An 18690-nucleotide genomic window follows, 5' to 3' on the forward strand; every position below is an offset into this window, starting at 1 on the left:
CATTCAGACGAAACCCTCGCAGACGCACGGATACGAGTCCTCCGTCATTTGGCAGATGTGTCACCACGAATTGAACATTTCGAAGGGATTTGACCAGAACACAAATCTCAGCGATATTAGTAAAAATGACAACGACGACAACAACAACAATACTAACAACAATAACTACAACAATAATAACAATTATAATAATAAAAGTAGTGTTTATACTATTATAAGTATTATTATCACTTTCACTTATTAGTGACTTTAAGTAAAAAATAAAAGTAAATCAATATGTAAAAGTAAAACTTTTACTAATTAGACATACAATATAATTCTTGTCGGAAATCTAGGTGTTTGACACAATTAACTGACTCATTCTCATTCTTAACTGACATTTCCCCTAAAAGCTAAGCTCCCTGTTCCTCCTCCATGTGCACAGCGGTAGTGTCGTGGAGTAGATCTCGCGGTGCCATGAGCTCCTGTAACTCCACATAGTGTTTGCAGTCCAGAGGGAAGCGGTTTCTCTGAGAAAGACAGGAATTGCCCGATTACGTTATGATCATTTTCACATTGTTACATAGTCCCGGCGTTAATACGCACCTCGGGCACAACAATGATTTTTTTTTAATTCAAAACATTCTGGGCAATGCCTAAAATAACATTTCTTTGTATTTAAAGCGACAAATAAAGCCTGATTAGAAGCGTGTTGAGCATGGTATGGACCTGCAGATAGAGACGCCGGAGGCCGCCTCCCTCGCTCTGCGTCCGGAGCGAGGACAGGAACAACGGCAGCGACTGCTCTGATATTCTGTTTCCTACAAAGAGGAAGGAGTAATCACTCACAGGAATTCACACATTTGAGTTAAATCTAGTTTTGTCTAAAGCAGCGCACGCACGCACGCACGCACACACGCACACACACAACATTTTATTCTTTATTCTGTATATTTGTATATATCTGACTATTTCTGTTAAGTATTTGTAGCATTTTTTGGTAATAGTATATATTTGACAATTTAAATTTTTTATTAAATATTAACTACACTTTTTACTTTTTAAATGTTTTTATTCTCTACACACACACACACACACACACACACACACACACACACACACACACACACACACAGATGTGTATAGACCTCACACACATGACAACCGCCTTATAAATACATGTATTTGATTTGAATGATGTCTGATATTTTTATGAGTACGCCGTCACCATTTCCCATCAATATTCTGTACATATAACTAATATACAGGTAATTCACCAGTCCACTGAGTCAGACTGTAAGAAATTGCCGACTTCTGTAAAAGGACATACCGGACAGGTTCAGATACATGAGGGAGGAGTTTCCCGGCAGAACCACCTGGCCGTTCCTATGCTGCACCAACGGCTCCAGGAAGGGACTCTCCAATGCTCTCCAATCCCCCAGCTAGTTAAGATACAGTAGATAGATAGATAGATAGATAGATAGATAGATAGATAGATAGATAGATAGATAGACAGACAGATAGATAGATAGATAGATAGATAGATAGATAGATAGATAGATAGATAGATAGATAGATAGATAGATAGATAGATAGATAGATAGATAGATAGATAGATAGATAGATAGATAGATAGATAGATAGATAGATAGATAGACAGATAGATAGACAGATAGATAGACAGATAGACAGATAGACAGACAGATAGATAGACAGATAGATAGATAGATAGATAGATAGATAGATAGATAGATAGATAGACAGATAGACAGATAGAAATTGCAGTGTCACACCAGCGTATATCAAAACAAGAGGAAAGGTTTAGTAGAATTTAAAAAAAGGAAATGGCAATAAATGGAAATATTTGAAAAGGTACAATAAACCAAACGATGAACAACAAATATGACCTAAAAAGTATCAGAAAAAAATAAAAATGACCTTAAAAATAAAAACGAGAAGCATTTATAATATTCATATGTAAATATGAAATAATGAAATAAATCTAGCAATGAACCAGAAAAATGAAACTAAACAAAAAATGTTCAAAGTCTAATATAAAATGTAAGCCTAAAAGTTTACTAAAACAAACCAAAAGGCCGTAAACATACGATTTACAAGTAAAATGAATATGACAAACCTCATTTGCTGAACCGCATGTTTCATCCTGCACAGAAAAATAAATATATATAACATTAATGATCAAGAAGTTATGGCCTTTTTTTTTGGAACCCCGTTGTAAATAGTTGAATGTTGATCGTTCCCAGTCATTGGTACCTCCTGATCAGAAACAGGCGAGTGCTTGTCTTTTCCCCCGGACTTCCCTGCTTTTCCACGGTGGCCCTTTCCATCGGCGGCTGTCAGGGAGGAAAGATACAACAGAGGACAACAGTCAGAAAACAACAGTTAGAAAACAACAGTCAGAATACAACTTCAGAGCACATTAGTCAGAAAACAACGGTCAGGAAAACAACAGTCAAGAGAACAACAACGGAAATCAACAGTCGGAAAAAAGCTGTAAGAAAATAACAACAGTCGGACATCAGCGAGAAAACAGAAAAAGACAACAGAAAACAACAGTCGGAAAACAACAACAGAAAGCAAAAACAGACAACAACGGTCAGAAATAACAGTCTGAAAACAACAACAGACAGAAAACAACAGTCAGAAAATGACAACAGCCAGAAAACTACAGTCAGCCAACAGCTGCAAGAGTCGGTGACGGGTGTGGTTACGTTTCTTTTGGACTTTGTGGTCGTCTCTCTTTGGCACAGCTCCCGGAGGACTGACTACCGGCGCCTTCTCTAGTTTTTTGTGTGTTTCCTTGGATTGGAGAGAGCTCGGCATCAGGTTATGAAAATAAAAGCTTTTGCTTTGTGCAAGATCTGAACCATTTAATTCCTCCTTCTCTCCCACTTTGCACTGTGAAGGTCGCTGCTTTCAATACATTTAATCTGTGAATTGGGTTCATAAATAAAACAAACATTATATCATTGCAACTAAACGTCAAATTTTTGCATTTCACTACAGATGATTAGAATTAAAAAAAAAAATAAGACAGTCCGATAATGTGGAGAATAAAAAAATAAAAAAATAAAATAGAATAAAAAGTGAAGTAAAAATAAAATAAAACATTTAAATTGTCAAGTATATACAAATAGCAAAAAATACTAAAAATACTTGACAGAAATAGTCAGAACATATATACAAATATACAGAGTACAGAATATAATGCATGCTGTGTGTGTGTGTGTGTGCGTGTGTGTGAAAAACCTATTAGGTTTGTCCACACTCACAGGGTGGTCTCTTTCCAGGAGCGCTTTCCTCCTCTCCACGATCTCCTCGTGAGTGAGCGCAAACGGACCCAGGAACTGACCGAGAGAAGGTCTCACAAGGTTTTAGGACGTGTCAGAAGGTTTTCGGGGTCGGAAGAAACAGCCCAAAGTCACAGTAAAAATGATTTGAATGGATAATGAGAACAGCAGCACTCACCTCGGCCAGACAGGCCGCTCCTTTGTCCCCAATCCTGTTGTTGGAGAGAGACAGGTAGAGCAACGCCCGGTTCAAACGCAGACCCTGCGAGAGGGAACAGGACCCTAAATGAACTAGGTAAAAATACTTTGTTACCGTATCTAAGTATTTGTACTTACTTCAGTATATTCCCTTTTGGGGACTTTCGACTTCTACTCCATTACGTTTCAAGGCAGATATTGATACTTTTTACTCCATGACATGAATCCACAGTCATTTTTCTACAGGTAAAGTTATACCCCTTTCCCACTGCGGCAAAAACTCTTTAACACCCGCTGACATCTGGCATTTGTCATTAGTGGGAAAGGTAACACAGAACGTGACACACCGGAAAAATTTCTTATTTCTCCTGGCAATGGGAAAGGTGTCAATCACCTATTTTTAGCGGGTTGACCCGGGTTTCTCAAACCCGCTCATTTTGGTGTAAAAACGACATATGTAAGTAAATCTTTATTCAAAAAGCACTTCGACATACTATTAAAAGGTGCTTTACAAGAAGTCAGGTAGCATCAAAGAAACACAACTGAAGAAAATTAAAACCAGACATTGGGCATAAATAAAATAATATAAAATTAAGAAAAATAAAATAAAATAAAATAAAGAAAATTGTAAGTAAAAAAAAAACAACTAGTAAACAGAATGAAAAATTGGATAAGGGACAAGACAAATTCCAACATTAAAAATAAATAAATCTGGATTTATATTTGTATGTGTTTTTAAAATGACTATGACAATACCTATACTGTTTTCTTCTTTTGTTGTTAACCATGATACGCATTGAGATCATCTGTGGGAAAACGTAAATGAAGTATGTGGTGTGGGGATGGTGTGGTTTGAGCAGCCACACCTGTCCTGGGTCTAGGTATATGGGGCCCAGGATCAGGGTGGCTACATACCTGTTGATTGTTAAGCAACAGGTAAAACCGACATCCCCACACACACTCAGGAAAGGACCCCTTGTCACGACACATGTCCATCTGCTCCTGGGCTTATTCCATCCTGCCCACTTACAATAAACTGTGTGTCTGAAACCCCATCGTCTGTGTCTCTGTGCCGGAGGCTCCTGGAAACGCCATTTGGGTGGCGGGTGGTAGGCAAAACTGCTACACTTATAGCTGAACAGGGACACTCCGGCACGGGGAAGGGACACAGCTGCAGCCCTCTCCCGACCGGCAGCAGCAGCATCCAGGGTGTGCGGCGGAGGACCGGGGGAGAAGCAGCCGCAGCAAACACCACGTATAACCACTGGCAGCCAGCTACTCTGCCCAGCAGCCACCGCCGGGCCCAGCCCCCTCCCAGCAGCCTTGCAGCAGCCAGGTCCAGCCACGCCCCCTAGGGAGATAGGGGGTAGGGCAGGGGTGGGCAAACTACGGCCCGCCGGCCACATCCGGCCCCTTGGTCTTTTTAATCCGGCCCGCCGAAGATTGGTACAGAATTCATAATTGTGACTGCATTCATTTCACCTTGACCTGTAATGCCTGGCGTTTCACCAGGTGGCGCGTTAGGCGCAGTAACTTGATCTTGCGGAGCCCGAGCTACTCTCTGTTATTACTCTGCTACTACTCTGAACCCATCTGCAACAATGAGTGGGCCAAAGAAAAGAAAAGTCGACAGTGAGTGCCGAGTGTTTAATAAAGAATGGACAACTAAATACTTTTTTACCTAGGTCTGGTCAAAGGCTGTATGTCTTATTTGCCAAGAAACGATTGCGGTTTTAAAGGAATACAACATCAGCCGTCACTTTTCTACCAAGCAAGCTAATTACGCTAACAACCAATCAACGCAAAACGGACGGCTACCGCTCAGAGGTTGGCAGCTGGCTTGCAGGCTCAGCAAAACACCTTTATCGGACAAACTGCCATCCGAGAATCAAGCACCAAGGCAAGTTATTTGCTGGCGTTCAAATTAGCAAAAGCCGGCAAGCATTTCTCTGAAGGGGAGTTTCTCAAAGAGTGCATGGTAGAGACAGCAGGTATCTTGTGTCCTGAGAGCAAGAACAAATTTGAAAAAATTAGCTTATCACGCAGGACAGTGACTCGCCGTGTCGAATTAATTGACGAAGACCTAGCTAGCAAGCTAAACAAAAAAGCGGAGTCATTTACATTATATTCTTTGGCACTGGACGAAAGTAATGACATAAAGGACACCGCTCAGCTTTTTATCAGAGGGATTAATGACAACTTTGAGAAAACGGAGGAGTTTTTGGCCATGGAATCCCTAAAAGGGAAAACACGGGGAGAGGACTTGTATGACAGTGTGTCGGCGGTCATCAAGAGGCACAAGCTACCTTGGAGTACGCTAGCCAACGTTACCACAGATGGGTCGCCAAATCTGACGGGAAAAAACGTTGGACTGCTCAAAAGAATCCAGGAGAGGGTGAAAGAGGACAACCCTGAGCAGGAGGTAATTTTCCTAGACTGCATAATTCACCAGGAAGCACTGTGTAAATCCGTATCGCAGCTTGACCGCGTGGTGAAGCCAGTTGTAAAACTTGTTAACTTTATTCGAGCGAGGGGACTTCCCCATCATCAGTTTATTACGTTTCTTGAAGAAACTGACGCTGATCACAGGGACTTGCTTTACCATTCTAATGTCCACCGGTTAGGTTTGGGGAAAGTATGTCGAGTGTGGGAGCTCAAACAGGAGATTATCTCATTTTTGGAGCTACTGGAGAACGCTGACAAGTTTCCTGAGCTGAGTGACACAGATTGGATTTGTGATTTAGCTTTTGCTGTGGACATACTGACACACATGAATGGCTGAATGTGAAGCTACAAGGGAAAGACCAGTTTGTGCATTAAATGCTTACAAACGTCAGAGCCTTCAAAACCAAGCTAGCTTTATTCTCAAAGCAAATGCCAAACAAGTCATTCGCTCGTTTCCCCACACTGGCTACGTTGAAAGGTGGCCCCGCAACATGTGAAAAAATACAGGAAATCGCTGGATGACCTGCATGAAGAATTCTGCCGTCGGTTCTCTGATTTTGGAAAAATTGACAAGTCACTTCAGCTGGCGTCATGTCCCTTCTCACAAGACCCTGAAACGGCGTTGCAGGAGTTGCAGTTGGAACTGATTGATCTCCAGTGTGACACCGTCTTAAAGGAGAAGTTCAACTCTCTTTAACTGGATGAGTTTTATGCTTCATTAAGCGCAGCCAAATTTCCAAACATCCAGAAGATGGCACAGAGGATGCTGGTGTTGTTTGGCTCTACGTATGTGCGTGAACAGACTTTTAGTGTGATGTACACCAGCAAAGCACCCCACAGATCCCAGTTGAGTGATGAACACCTCAGATCTGTTCTGAGAATTGCCACAACAAAACTAACACCAGACTTCGGTGCACTGGCAAAAATGGGTGATCAAACAACACTGTTCCCACTGAAAGGTAAGTGTATTAACACTGTAATGCTTTTTTTCTGTTTATGTTTGATATGTATGCATCTTGTGCTGACCCGGCCCGTCTGTCAAATATTAAAAGTCAATGTGGCCCCTGAGCCAAAAAGTTTGCCCGCCCCTGGGGTAGGGGGTAGTGTGTCGTCGCCCTGGGGGCAGGAATCCGATGGACCGTGGTGTTCCGGGGGAACCAGGTCCCCTGGAAGGGGACCGGTTCAGTTTTGTTTGACTTTTTGTTGGTTTGAGGTATGGGAACCCTGTTTCAGAGTCCAGTGTTTTTTTCATTTAAGGTATAGCAACCCTGTGTTAGAGTCTGCCCTTTTTAGGTATAGTAACCCTGTGTCAGAGTCTGTATTTTATTTTATTTTTTATTTTTTGTTCTCTGCTTGGTGTGTGTGTGTGTGGGGGAGCGGGGGTGGGGGGCCTTGGCTTCGGCCAGGTGTTCACCCTGGCCTCAGTTTGGTGCCGGGTGGGATGTGGCGTGGGGATGGTGTGGTTTGAGCAGCCACACCTATCCTGAGTCTAGGTAATTGAAGTTCAAGTTCAAGAGATTATTTGTCACATACATACACATACGGTCGTGCATATATGCAGTGAAATGTCATGACACCCAGTGATTACGCACAAGCTCTATAAGCTCTATAAGCAGAGTGGCTGCATAACTGTTGTTCGTTGGTTGGTCTAATGAGCAACAGGTAAAACCCCCATCCCCACACACACTCAGGAGAGGAGCCCTGTCATGACACTTGTCTATCTGCTCCTGGGCTTATTCCACCTAGCCTCCTCTCTACAATAAACTGATGTCTACAACCCCGTCGTCTGTGTCTCTGTACCTGAGGTCCCTGAAAACACCACACGGGTGGCATGTGGTAGGCAGAACTGCAACAAAGTATTACAGAATCGGTTATATCCAGGGTACTGGATATGACAAGTACTTTTACTTTTCATACTTTAAGTACTTTTTAAGAGAAAGTACTCTTCTACTTATACCTCAGTAGAAATGTCACTGTGGCACTTCAACTTTAACTCCAGTCGTTTGGTGTCAGGGTATTTTTTGCACCCTGAGTATCTCGCTCCACCACACCACGTACCTTGGCTATGTGTGCGGCTCCTACGTCACAGATGGAATTGAAGGCCAGGTTGAGCGACACCAGGTGCCTGTTGGAGGTTGCCGGGGTGGACAGCGCCGCCCCGATGAGACATGCGCCCTCGTCTCCAATCCGGTTATTCCGCAGCGACAGGTGAGCCAGGCTCGATGACACGAAAAAAGAGCGAGCGTGTAAACGTGTGCGTTTGTTTGTGTGCAGAGGACATGAGTGCGTGCGCGAGCGTGCGTGTTGTGTGTGTGCTTGTGTGTACGAGTTGGAAAGCTGTTTCGTTAACTTACGAACTGGGCTCAGACATGAGGAGGTGGAAGATTTGCCCCGGGAGACAGTTTCCCTCGAACACTACAGTCCTGACGCAAAACACAGCAGGATGGATGGATTAAATTAAATGATAAAGATGAGATAAAATGACGTTTTATGAATCCTGTGGAGAAATGTAGGTGTTGTTTGTAGCTGCGAAAAACAGTGGAAGTCGCAAATGGCAGTAGTTTAGTATGTATATCGTACATAGAATAAAGTATATTGTATATAGTATATAGCACTATAGCAATAGTGTGGAATGGGCATCACACAAACAGCATGAACAGTATTTATATACGTATTAAGGACCTACAGTATATAGTATATTACTGTATACAGTATATTGGAATGTCCACAGTAGAGTCCATATAATATTGTATGTTTATGGTATTTGAATTTCTATAGTTTAATATAATATAGTAAATCATAAATTATAGTAGAAAATAATAAACGTACTATAGTAAAAGATAATACAGTTAGAAAATAATAATAATAACAATAAAAAAAAAATAATAATAATAATAAAAAAATAATACTAATAATAATAAAAAAATTCCAAACAAACCAAAAAATATGGGATACAAGCACTGTTTAAACAACTTATTTGCATATTTGTCATGGCGAGAAGTACTTCTTATTATCTGGCATATACCATAACTTTAAAAGGCCTTTTGAAAGGAGAAATAGAAAATAATTATTAATTCACCTAAGGTGGGAGCACAGACACGTTGAGTTCTTGAAGGAAATTACCATTTGTTCTGTCAGTCCGGTCTGCCACAAACTGAAACACAGCCGTAAATATGAATATTAAATAGTAAATATTATTGTTTATGTATGTATTTTGCAGCGAATAACAGCCAATACTAACTGGAGCTTTTGCAGGTGGCTCAATGACGGAAGTGCCTTGCAAAGAGCTCGTACAACCTTCTCTTCCATCTTCCAACCTGCATATTGATAAAACACTTTATTATTTATTTGTTTTCTTTACTGACAAAACATCAATTTTCATGGTTCAAATATATTTTTTGTACAGATAATGAATCATACTTATTGTTTGATGAACAGTACAGTATATATATATATATATATATATATATATATATATATATATATATATATATATGTTTATGTATTTCAGTGGCAGTAAATATAGTAATGAATTGTATTTGAAAATGCAACGATATGACATAGAAATAACCACAATATATCAAACATTGACTGTGCAATTGTGATATGTTTAAAGGTCAGCACATGATGTCAATACAGTCTTGGTCCATAAATGCAATTTGTAAAAACGCTTATTGAAGATTTAAAAAATGCAGACAAAATGATTAGAGCAGTAGTATCGAAGCTGTGCGGAGTGCCCGCCCTCCCTGGTGGAGCGCGGAGGAACTGCAAGGGGGTGTGAGAAAAGTAAAGAAAAATAATAATAAAAAGTAGGCCTTTAATATATATTTTAAGTACTAATTTGTCACGTCACATTTTTATTTGTACTTTTTGGCAAAGGGGGGATCGGCAAAATAAGTTTGGATACCACTACATTAGAGCTAAGATTTCAACCCTAAATACTAGAAACATATTGCTCTCACCAGAAGCCTTAATGCTCTTGACGCAGAAGGGATCTCCATTGTCCACCTCCACCTGGAGACAGGGCTTACAGCGCACCGCTGCACTCTCCATCTTGGCTCGGGTGACTCCTCAAGTTACAATAATGACAACTATAATATTAACTTATGACTTATTAACTTATCTGCTGATGAAAAGCAGAAAAAAAACATGTAAAACAAAACATGAGATAGAAGTTAAGTACAAACACATCCATATAAAAGCAGGAAACAAGTGTACTTATAATCAATAAAACAAGCCAGCAATATCCCATTTTGTCCTATTTGTGTATTCCACAACACACAGTTGTCACACTTTTTACCGATGGTGCTTTCAGTCGCTGGATTTTTTGCAATAACCGCTGGAATCTCCTTCATGCCCAGGAGAGCACACAGTCCTGGAAAATCAGCCTCCAGGTTGCCTGTGCAATGGTAGTCATCTTGGGAGACAGAGAAGGCATCCCAAAATATGTTACTTACTCAGGTTTCATTCTTGTTTTAATCTCGTTTCACCATGAACTCTGTCTAGACTGTTGTTGTTATTATTATAATTATTATAATTACTATTATAAGGCTTCCATGGAGCCCTATTGTTATTGTTTGTATGATTATTATTTTCTTCTCCTTGGTACTTTTTGGGCTAAAAGTGTCTATAACAGGACGACCACCGCAGCTACGGACACGGTTGAGGTCATGTTAGAACCGGGAATTCGCTGAAATCCCATGGTTCATGTTTCATCCAAATCCATCAACATTCGAGCAGGGATTAGTGAAAAACCGACGACACGCGTGCGTGTCACCGGGACACAGAAAACTAGCGTCGCCGCATCATTACATCAGCCAATGGAAACAATCAATGGAAACTCTGAAAATTGTAATCTGTTTTATTAGTAATGCTGATGTAATTGGTTTCAATACAAAGTGATGGTGTGTTATATGGGAACTTGGAAAACTATAATCCGTATGAACAAATAAGCTGGAACCTGTGTATTGCTGCCTGCAGCTATATTTATTATTGTTTTTGACAATAATAGTTGTAGTAGTTCTTTCATTATAATTGACAATAACAATATTATCATTATAATAATTGTTATAATGGATAATAATAGTAGGAGTAGTAGTAGTATTTTCATTATTATTAGGGGTCCAGCCCACACGACAACGGCAGTAGGTAGACATGGTTGAGGTCTGTTGGAACGTTTCAGATATCTTGTCGTTCAAGTTTGATTAATATCGATCTACATACGGAGCAGAAATTACTGAAAAATATTGTAATTTCATTAGTCTCAGGAGTGGGCCGCTTTGTGACATCATCATCTGAAGTGATATAAGTCCAAGCTTCGTCTCTCGGAACACATTACCCTCCAGCCTCTTGTGAGAACCACATCAAGACAGACAGCTTGAGCAGGTGCTGCCTTTAAAGGAAACTCTGAAAACTGTAACTCCTGCTGCGTTTCACAAAACCCCGGAAAATGAAATCGTTCAAAGAAGATGTTTTCGCAGTTTCGCAGGGATGTTCAAAGAACCATTGGAGGAACCAACCTTTTCTTTAGTGTCCGTGAGTCATCCAGGGATGATCATAACTGTAAAACCTTCAGGGATATTTAAACTGAACACCAGAAGAGCAACAGAGCAACATGCAGTGACGTAAGTGCACATTGATTGGTCGAGACATAAGTCCACTGTATTTGTTACTTTGGTAACTTTTGCTGCGTTTCACAGAAACTGTACTATGTACCTAAAACGACAAAACTGGACCCTGTGTATTGCTGCCTGCAATTATATTTATTACATTATTATTATTATTATTATTATTGTTAATTTTTTGATGTTATTAATGACAATAACTAACTTATTTTTATAATTATTATTATTGAAAATAATAATAGTAGTTGTAGTAGTAGTAGTAGTGGTATTTTCATTTTAATTATAATTATTAATGAGAATAACTGTATCGTTGTTATAATTCTTATTATTGATAATAATATAATAGTAGCGGTATTTTAATTATTATTATTATTATTATTATTATTATTATTATTATTATTATTATTATTATTATAATGACAATAACTACATTATTGTTAGAATGATAATAATTCAATAATAATGACAATAACTACATTATTGTTAGAATTATTATCATTGATAATAGTAGTAGTAGTTGTGGTATTTTCATTATTATTATAATTATTATTATTATTTTCTTTTTTTTTTACTTACCAATTGTCAGAGTAGTGGTTGAGTCATGCGGTCCTAATAATAAAATAAATGCAGAGATAATGGGTTATATGGGTCATAGAAACAGCACATGTGAAGCTGCTTCCTCCCTTGGGCTCCGCTACCTGCGGCTACTTTGGAATGATCCTCCTCGGCGTGGCCCCTGTCCTTCTCCCTGCCTCTCTCGGTGCGCTTTTTGGACATCGTTGGCGAACTGAGTGTAATTTAACTGAAGGTTCAGAGCAAAAAACGTGTAAAAATAAAATGGAAGCTGCGTTTTCCCACGAGGACAGCACGGTTGCCATGGAAACCGTGACGCGAGGCGTAAATAAATCACCTCGTTTGTTCAAATTAGAAGAAAAAAACAAAAAGAAAAACAAAAAAAAAACGTCACTTGTGACTTCGTTCAACATGTTCCATTATTTATGATGTATTATGACGTGAAATGCGTTTATCTATCTGATATACGTAGTGACGGAACGCGCGACAGGTTTCACGCAGGCGGGGAGGGGGGGGGCGAAACGGGGTGACGTCACTGTGACGTCACCGAAAATGGCCGGGCCAGGTTTGAAAGTTCCCGCCTCTATTGGCGCGCAGCTTTGAGTTGATTGGCGGGCGAGAAAGAGAGATATGAGGAAACACGGACGTGTTAACAGGAGGAATAGGCAAATGTTAAACGTTAAAATAGAACGAATGAACAAAGAGAAGGCCGCCCACGTCTCATTTAAGCCTTTTTACAACGCTTACGGGACCAGTGTGTGTGTTTTAGCGGCATCTAGCGGCGACGTTGCAGATTGCAGCCAACTGAATACCCTCAAGCGCCCCTTCCACCTACGGTGGCCGCGACGTCTCACCGCGTCCCGATCGAGAGACGTTCCGTGTTTGGTTTGTCCGTTCCGGGCCATTATACAAGCATGGCGGCGCAACATGGCGGCCTCCGTGGAAGGGGCCCCGCTCCACACGTAGATACAAACGGAAACATTCGAAGGTAACGGAAACACAAGTCTTGTTTTCATGCGATCATACACCAATGAATATTATATTCCATTTCTGGACGCTAGTAGATCTAACCTTTAATACACGATCCCAAAACATTTGGGCGACCTTAAAGCCTTGGATGAACCATACGCCTGTGGCAGTTTTGACACAACCCGATAATAGTCAATGGACAAAACAAAACCAGCCAATACATCTGTTCACAATAATGTAGTGCTTTTTATTAAAAAAACAAACAAACAAACAAAAAAACAAATAGAATATAAAACAAAAAGTAAAAACCAACAGCATTTTCCATGACTTTATAATCATAATTACAAACTTTTAACGAGTGGAAGAAGTTTTTGACAAACTGTACACATCACAAAATGTCTGCCAGTCTGCCATTTACAATGCTTGCATCTTATTTTGTGATTGTCTAAAAATAACTAAACATCACACAAAACACACAAATACAAGTACAAGCATCATACCATGACTGTTATCACAAAAACGGAACCGTTTCTCATTTGAAAGGAAAAAATAAAAATAGAAAATAAAAATAATAACATGATATCGAGCTGACAGCTTATCTTTGTGTCTGTCACCCTTTTAAAAATATCATAACATTTTTATGTTGGTTTGTTTTTTTAGTGTTCAACACTTTGCAGCAAAATAATCAAGGAGCATATTTCTCCTTAAAAAGTTATATTATTAACAATATTCCTTACAGTGACATAGATGCCATTGCAAATCCACTATCGTGTCCCAATGCCTCTCTGTGTCCGTTTGACATTCTTCTCGTTCATGCAGTACATAGATGAATTTCATTTATAGGCAGCAAAAACTCAGCTTAAGTCTTATATGTCATCTGGGTAGGACAGTTACGGTGGGATTTTGACTGAAACTCTCCTGTGTCCTGTTTCCTGTAAGCTTCATTATAGTAATACAAATGGAAGAAATTATAATATCGTCGTCGTCATTATAATAATAATAATAATAATCATAATAATACATTTAGGGCCGGGTCCTGTACAGTACAATAATACACAAAATCCATTATCAAGATATTGCTTTTGGAGATGCTCCGCATGTAAAGTTTGTATATACATAACTTGGCACTGTACAGCTTTCCTCTCTCTCTCTCGCTCTCTCTCTCTCTCGCTCTCTCTCTCTCTCTCTCTCTCTCTCTCTCTCATCTTTTTGTTTTTTTCCGTTCTTGTCTCTTCTGTGTCAGTTCATCGCGTCAGGACATCGCAGCCTTAGCAGAGGCATCCGGGAAGGGGGGGGGGGGGGGGGGGGGGCGAGGGGTGGGAAATCTCATTGAATATCACAATTGAAATTGATCTTAAAACATTCTCCATGGTGACCAGGAACATATTCTGAAGAAGAGGAAAAAGAAAATCTAAAAATCCCTTCCCCCGCCCGATATACAGTGCACCCTCCCCACCACCCCAAACCCCCCCAACCACCCCACCCCGACAGAATATAAGAAAATATGACCGTCACGATACATTTCATGTTAAGTATTGTTTTTCATAGTTTTCTTAAAACTGTTAATTGCCATCAAGCCCTTGTTTTTTTTTCTCCCTAAAAAAAAAAAGTGTATATCTTCCAAAGAAATCAAGCGCGCCACAGACACTGAATAAGTGTGTATGCGCGCATGCACTCACGCAAGGCAGTCGGGGAGCACGGCGTTGTAAGGCGTTACAAGGAGAGCCGGTGTTCCACCGCCTGGTTTAGTTAAGCTGGTGAATCAGGTTACTTCAACAAGAAGGGCGAAGCAGACCGCCTCACGAGACATCGAGAAAAGAAAGGGGGAAAAAAAAAATAATAAAGGGGAAACAAAAGACACTCCACCGACGAAAAGAGCGCCGTCAGTCCTCCCCGAGACACGTCCCCGCCTCCCTTTAGCCTAAAAAAAAACAAAAAACAAAAACAAAAACGCAGACTCACGTCTACGCCCTGTTCTTCGATGACATCCTACAGTATAACAGGGGAGGGGAAAAAAGAATGTTCACCTCAACCGTTTTCTTTTCCAGACTGCATCATCCAATACCTTTCTGCGTTAGTGTGTTTTCATCGTAGATACATTAGACGGAGCTTCACCACATCCATGGTACCAAAAGTGCAGTTGACCAAATCTCCTCTCCCCCCCTCCCAAGCCTCCGATTATACTCCCCGGCCAGACGCTCACTGGCATAGCTTACGTTTCATCGTGGCGCGCGTTCCCCACTGGGGGGCGCGCGTCTCCAGCGTTCCCAGCTCGGGCGACCCCATCCCGTACCACGGTTTTCTTCACTGTCTGCTCATGAAAACAAATAGCCCCCCCCTGTTATTTATTTACCCCTGTTGGTATGGATAATGCCTACACATTCAGCCCTCGGTCGGTGCAGGCTGCCTTTTTGTTTGTTTGTTCTATGCATTTAAGTGCATGGGTTATTTCTCCTATGTTCATAAAAAAAAACACCTTTGCATCATACGAGTTAAATAAGCAAAAAAAAAATAAAAATAAAAAACAAGTGTTGGGTCCTCTCCCCCTGAGTACTCCTGAACCCTTTCGAGAAAACTGCGGTCGCCGCACGGACGAGCCTCCCATCCGTTTTGCTGTGAAACCCTCAATCTGTCGTTCCGAGTCTGAGATGACAGGTTTTTGGAAGAGGGACACCTGAACTGGGTCTGGAAAACACATCATCGTCCCTCATCGCCGCTTCCCCCCGAGAACGTCGCCGCGCCCTTCCTCCTCGGGTCTCTCCATTTCGCTGCCTCTCGCTCACAAAGTGACAGGTAGTGTGCATTCCAGGCACGTAGGGACATTATTTTCTGCCCACGAAATCGCCGAATCCGAGCGTCCGTCGCCGAAGCCGGCGGCCGGCGCCCTCCTCCAGGAGATAAGTGACATCGATGGCTGTTGGAGGGAGAGACGGGCGGTCATGTCGGGGCTGAGGGAGCTATGTCAACCGTTTTAACATTTCATCCATAGGACAAACGAGTTACTTTTTAAACGCTACTAGTACTTATGTTTTAATTACTAGTTGCTATAACAACAGTTACTAGTAACTATTTTGGTTTTACTAGTCAAAATGTATAAGGTACTACTACTTGTTTATTTTTTATGCCACTAATTATTCAAATTGTTACTACTAAATATTGCAATTTTTTATTAGTATCTATTGGAATTTTACTAGTTACTACTAATTGAGTACTAATACGTATTCATAAGTGACTTGTGCCTTTTCTTACTGTTACTAGTACTAATGACAATGTATATTTTTTACCCATCATGAGCAATTACTAGACATAACAGCTTGTTGATAGTTTAATTTAAAATGTTACTTGTAAAAATAAAAATGTTACTAGTAACAACAGGAAAAGGGACTAGTCACTAATGAATAAGTACTAGTACTTATATAGTATATTCAAACTGCAATAGATACTAGTCACAACAGAATAGATACTAGTCGGAGGCAAATATTTTATATCTCAGACAGGGAGCTCGGATTCAACGAAAAAAGTGTCCAAATAGTTACTAGTAACAATTGGAATAGTTACTAGTATCTAATTAGTACTAGTACCTAATATATTCATTTTGACTAGTAAGACTAAAATAGTTACTAGTAACTGTTGGAATTGGAACAAGTGACTAGAATATAAGGTGGCTAGTTTGTCCTATGGATTAAATGTTAAAACGGCATAGAGAGCAGAGTTGCTCCATAGAGAGCAGTGTCTGACACAAGCACAGCAACAGTTCTACATACAAGTGTAAAATGGTTCCATTTCAGGAGTTTATTTTCAGAGCTCTGCTCCAGCTTGTGTTCAGGGTTCCTGCCTGTTGGTGTCATGTTCAGGTTTTAGCTTTTGACGCCCAGAAAGGTGTTACCTCAGCCCTGGGTGTCTACATGTCCAGTCATAAAGGTGGCTGAAACAGACTCCATACTCTATTCTTTCATATTTATATTTATATTTTTATGGGGCTGTGTGTCGAGATGCAGCAGTTTTTTGGTATCGTAAGGTACTGCAACAAAATCAAAGAATTCTGTGGCATTTTAAGAGTACATTTGAGTTGTTTTTGTTTTGAGGCAATAGTTAACCTTTAGCTCAGTATTTCATAAAAGTTGCATTAAGAATAAACCTTTGTATTAGTTAATTGTGTGTCAGTTTACCTGATAACTGTTTAGGAACCAGTATCAAAGTCAAGGTATTTATTTGCACATTGTTTTCTGTGGTCTGGGTGTATACATTAAAATTATTATTATCGTAATCATCATTATTACTTAACAAAAGCCAGCCGTACATCTCCCCACCCCGCCTCAATACCTGTTCCCTCACCGTTCTTGCTGGGCGTACGGTGCAGCAGGTCCAGCAGGATCTTGTTGAGTCGCTCCCTCTGCGCCTCCCTCCGGCCCAGGCCCGGGTGGTGCAGTGGCGAGGAGGCGGAGGAGGACGGGAGCTCCAGCATCTCTCCTCCCTTCTCGGCCGGACCCTCCTCTATCTCTGCGCGCTTCTCCGCCGCCTCCCGCCCTTCGTCCTCGTCCTCCTCCTCCTCCTCGTCCTCCTCTCCCTCGCCCTGTCGCTCGGCTCTCTGGGGGGGCTTCCCGGTCGGGGGCGCGGCTTCCTCCGAGGCCGAGGCAGCGTCCATGTCGTCCTCGGCTCTTCTCCCTCTCCCGTCCTCCCCCTCCGGCGGGAAGTCGTCGCCGCCGCGGTCGCAGGGCGAGCCGTCGTCCTCGCAGCCCAGCGCTCCTTTGGGTCGTTCGTTCTTCCAGGCTGAGCGCCCGCCATTCCTCTTGTAGTTGTCGGGAACGTAGTGCGGCTGCAACACAGTTAAAAGTAGTTCAGTGGCTTCCAGTGTTTGATTTGCGTTCTAATGACTAAGATTGTCTGTGTCAGACACGTTTACAGCACCTGGATATAATCCGTTTGGTGTAGACGAGGGGTGGAGTGCCGAGTTTTACAGCACACCCAAGATGGTGGACAAGGCTATTTTTTGCGTTGATACTCCCGTGTATTTGGACGTAGCCGCAATATAAGCGAGAGTGGAAAGGAATAATAAGGAAAGCAGAAAGGAGGACGCAGCAGTGGGCTTGGGCAATCGTGCAAAATTCCAATCGCACTTCTGGAACAGGGAGGCTGCATTTGCAACATTAAACATGATCGCAAACAGTGGAGACGCACGTTGTTCTTTTGAAACGGAACGGATCAGCCCCTTAACTCACGCACCGCTCTCTGGAGGAGAATAAAAACAACAACTCTGCTCCAATTCTCTGGTTAGGTTCCTTTTTTCATTTTCCATACAAGTAAGAAACTAAGGAAATAAAATAAATCGAAATCTTTCTCTATGAGATTATATTATATGTTGCATTATTAGCGCTCCGCTGTGCTGCTCGCTTTGCCCAGAGCGTCAAAATGAGAGAACCAGAGCTGGGGGTCCATGTGCCTTTTCTTTCTTTTTTTTTTTTTTTTTGAGCACCTGCCCCTTTTAAAGTTTCTGAGTTGAAGATAATTCAGAGTAGTTTTCTGGTAGTCTCTCTTTTAGTATTACAACGATATCAAACTGTAAAATCAAAGCCTACAACGACATGTGTTTG

The 18690-nt window shown here is 41.1% G+C and overlaps 2 protein-coding genes across 3 annotated transcripts in view; both read right to left on the minus strand.

The window, feature by feature from the left end:
* Positions 1–392: 392 nt before the first annotated feature.
* On the minus strand, positions 393–12334 carry lrrc71 (leucine rich repeat containing 71; the record flags this gene model as incomplete). The annotated part of the gene is made up of 9 exons (XM_080007486.1): positions 393–509; positions 709–800; positions 1310–1365; positions 2254–2333; positions 3273–3347; positions 3469–3552; positions 7992–8151; positions 10227–10350; positions 12256–12334. 9 exons carry the CDS (start codon positions 12332–12334, stop codon positions 393–395), a joined length of 867 nt encoding a protein of 288 aa, XP_079863612.1.
* Positions 12335–14616: 2282 nt separating this feature from the next.
* The window catches only part of ash1l (ash1 (absent, small, or homeotic)-like), a 34590-nt gene continuing 30516 nt past the window's right edge, over positions 14617–18690 (minus strand). The window contains exons 24-25 of one of the 2 annotated variants that reach the window (XM_079999968.1): positions 17435–17915; positions 14617–16013 (exon numbers count right to left, since the gene is read on the minus strand). In XM_079999968.1, coding sequence (XP_079856094.1) covers positions 15922–16013; positions 17435–17915 — 573 coding nt within the window. In that variant the 3' untranslated portion in view covers positions 14617–15921. Of the gene's footprint in view, positions 16014–17422; positions 17916–18690 lie in introns of both variants that reach the window. The other variant, XM_079999967.1, reaches the window with a different exon arrangement.

The sequence above is a fragment of the Zeus faber genome (genome assembly GCF_960531495.2).
Source record: "Zeus faber genome assembly, chromosome: 1".
NCBI classification, from domain to species: domain Eukaryota; kingdom Metazoa; phylum Chordata; class Actinopteri; order Zeiformes; family Zeidae; genus Zeus; species Zeus faber.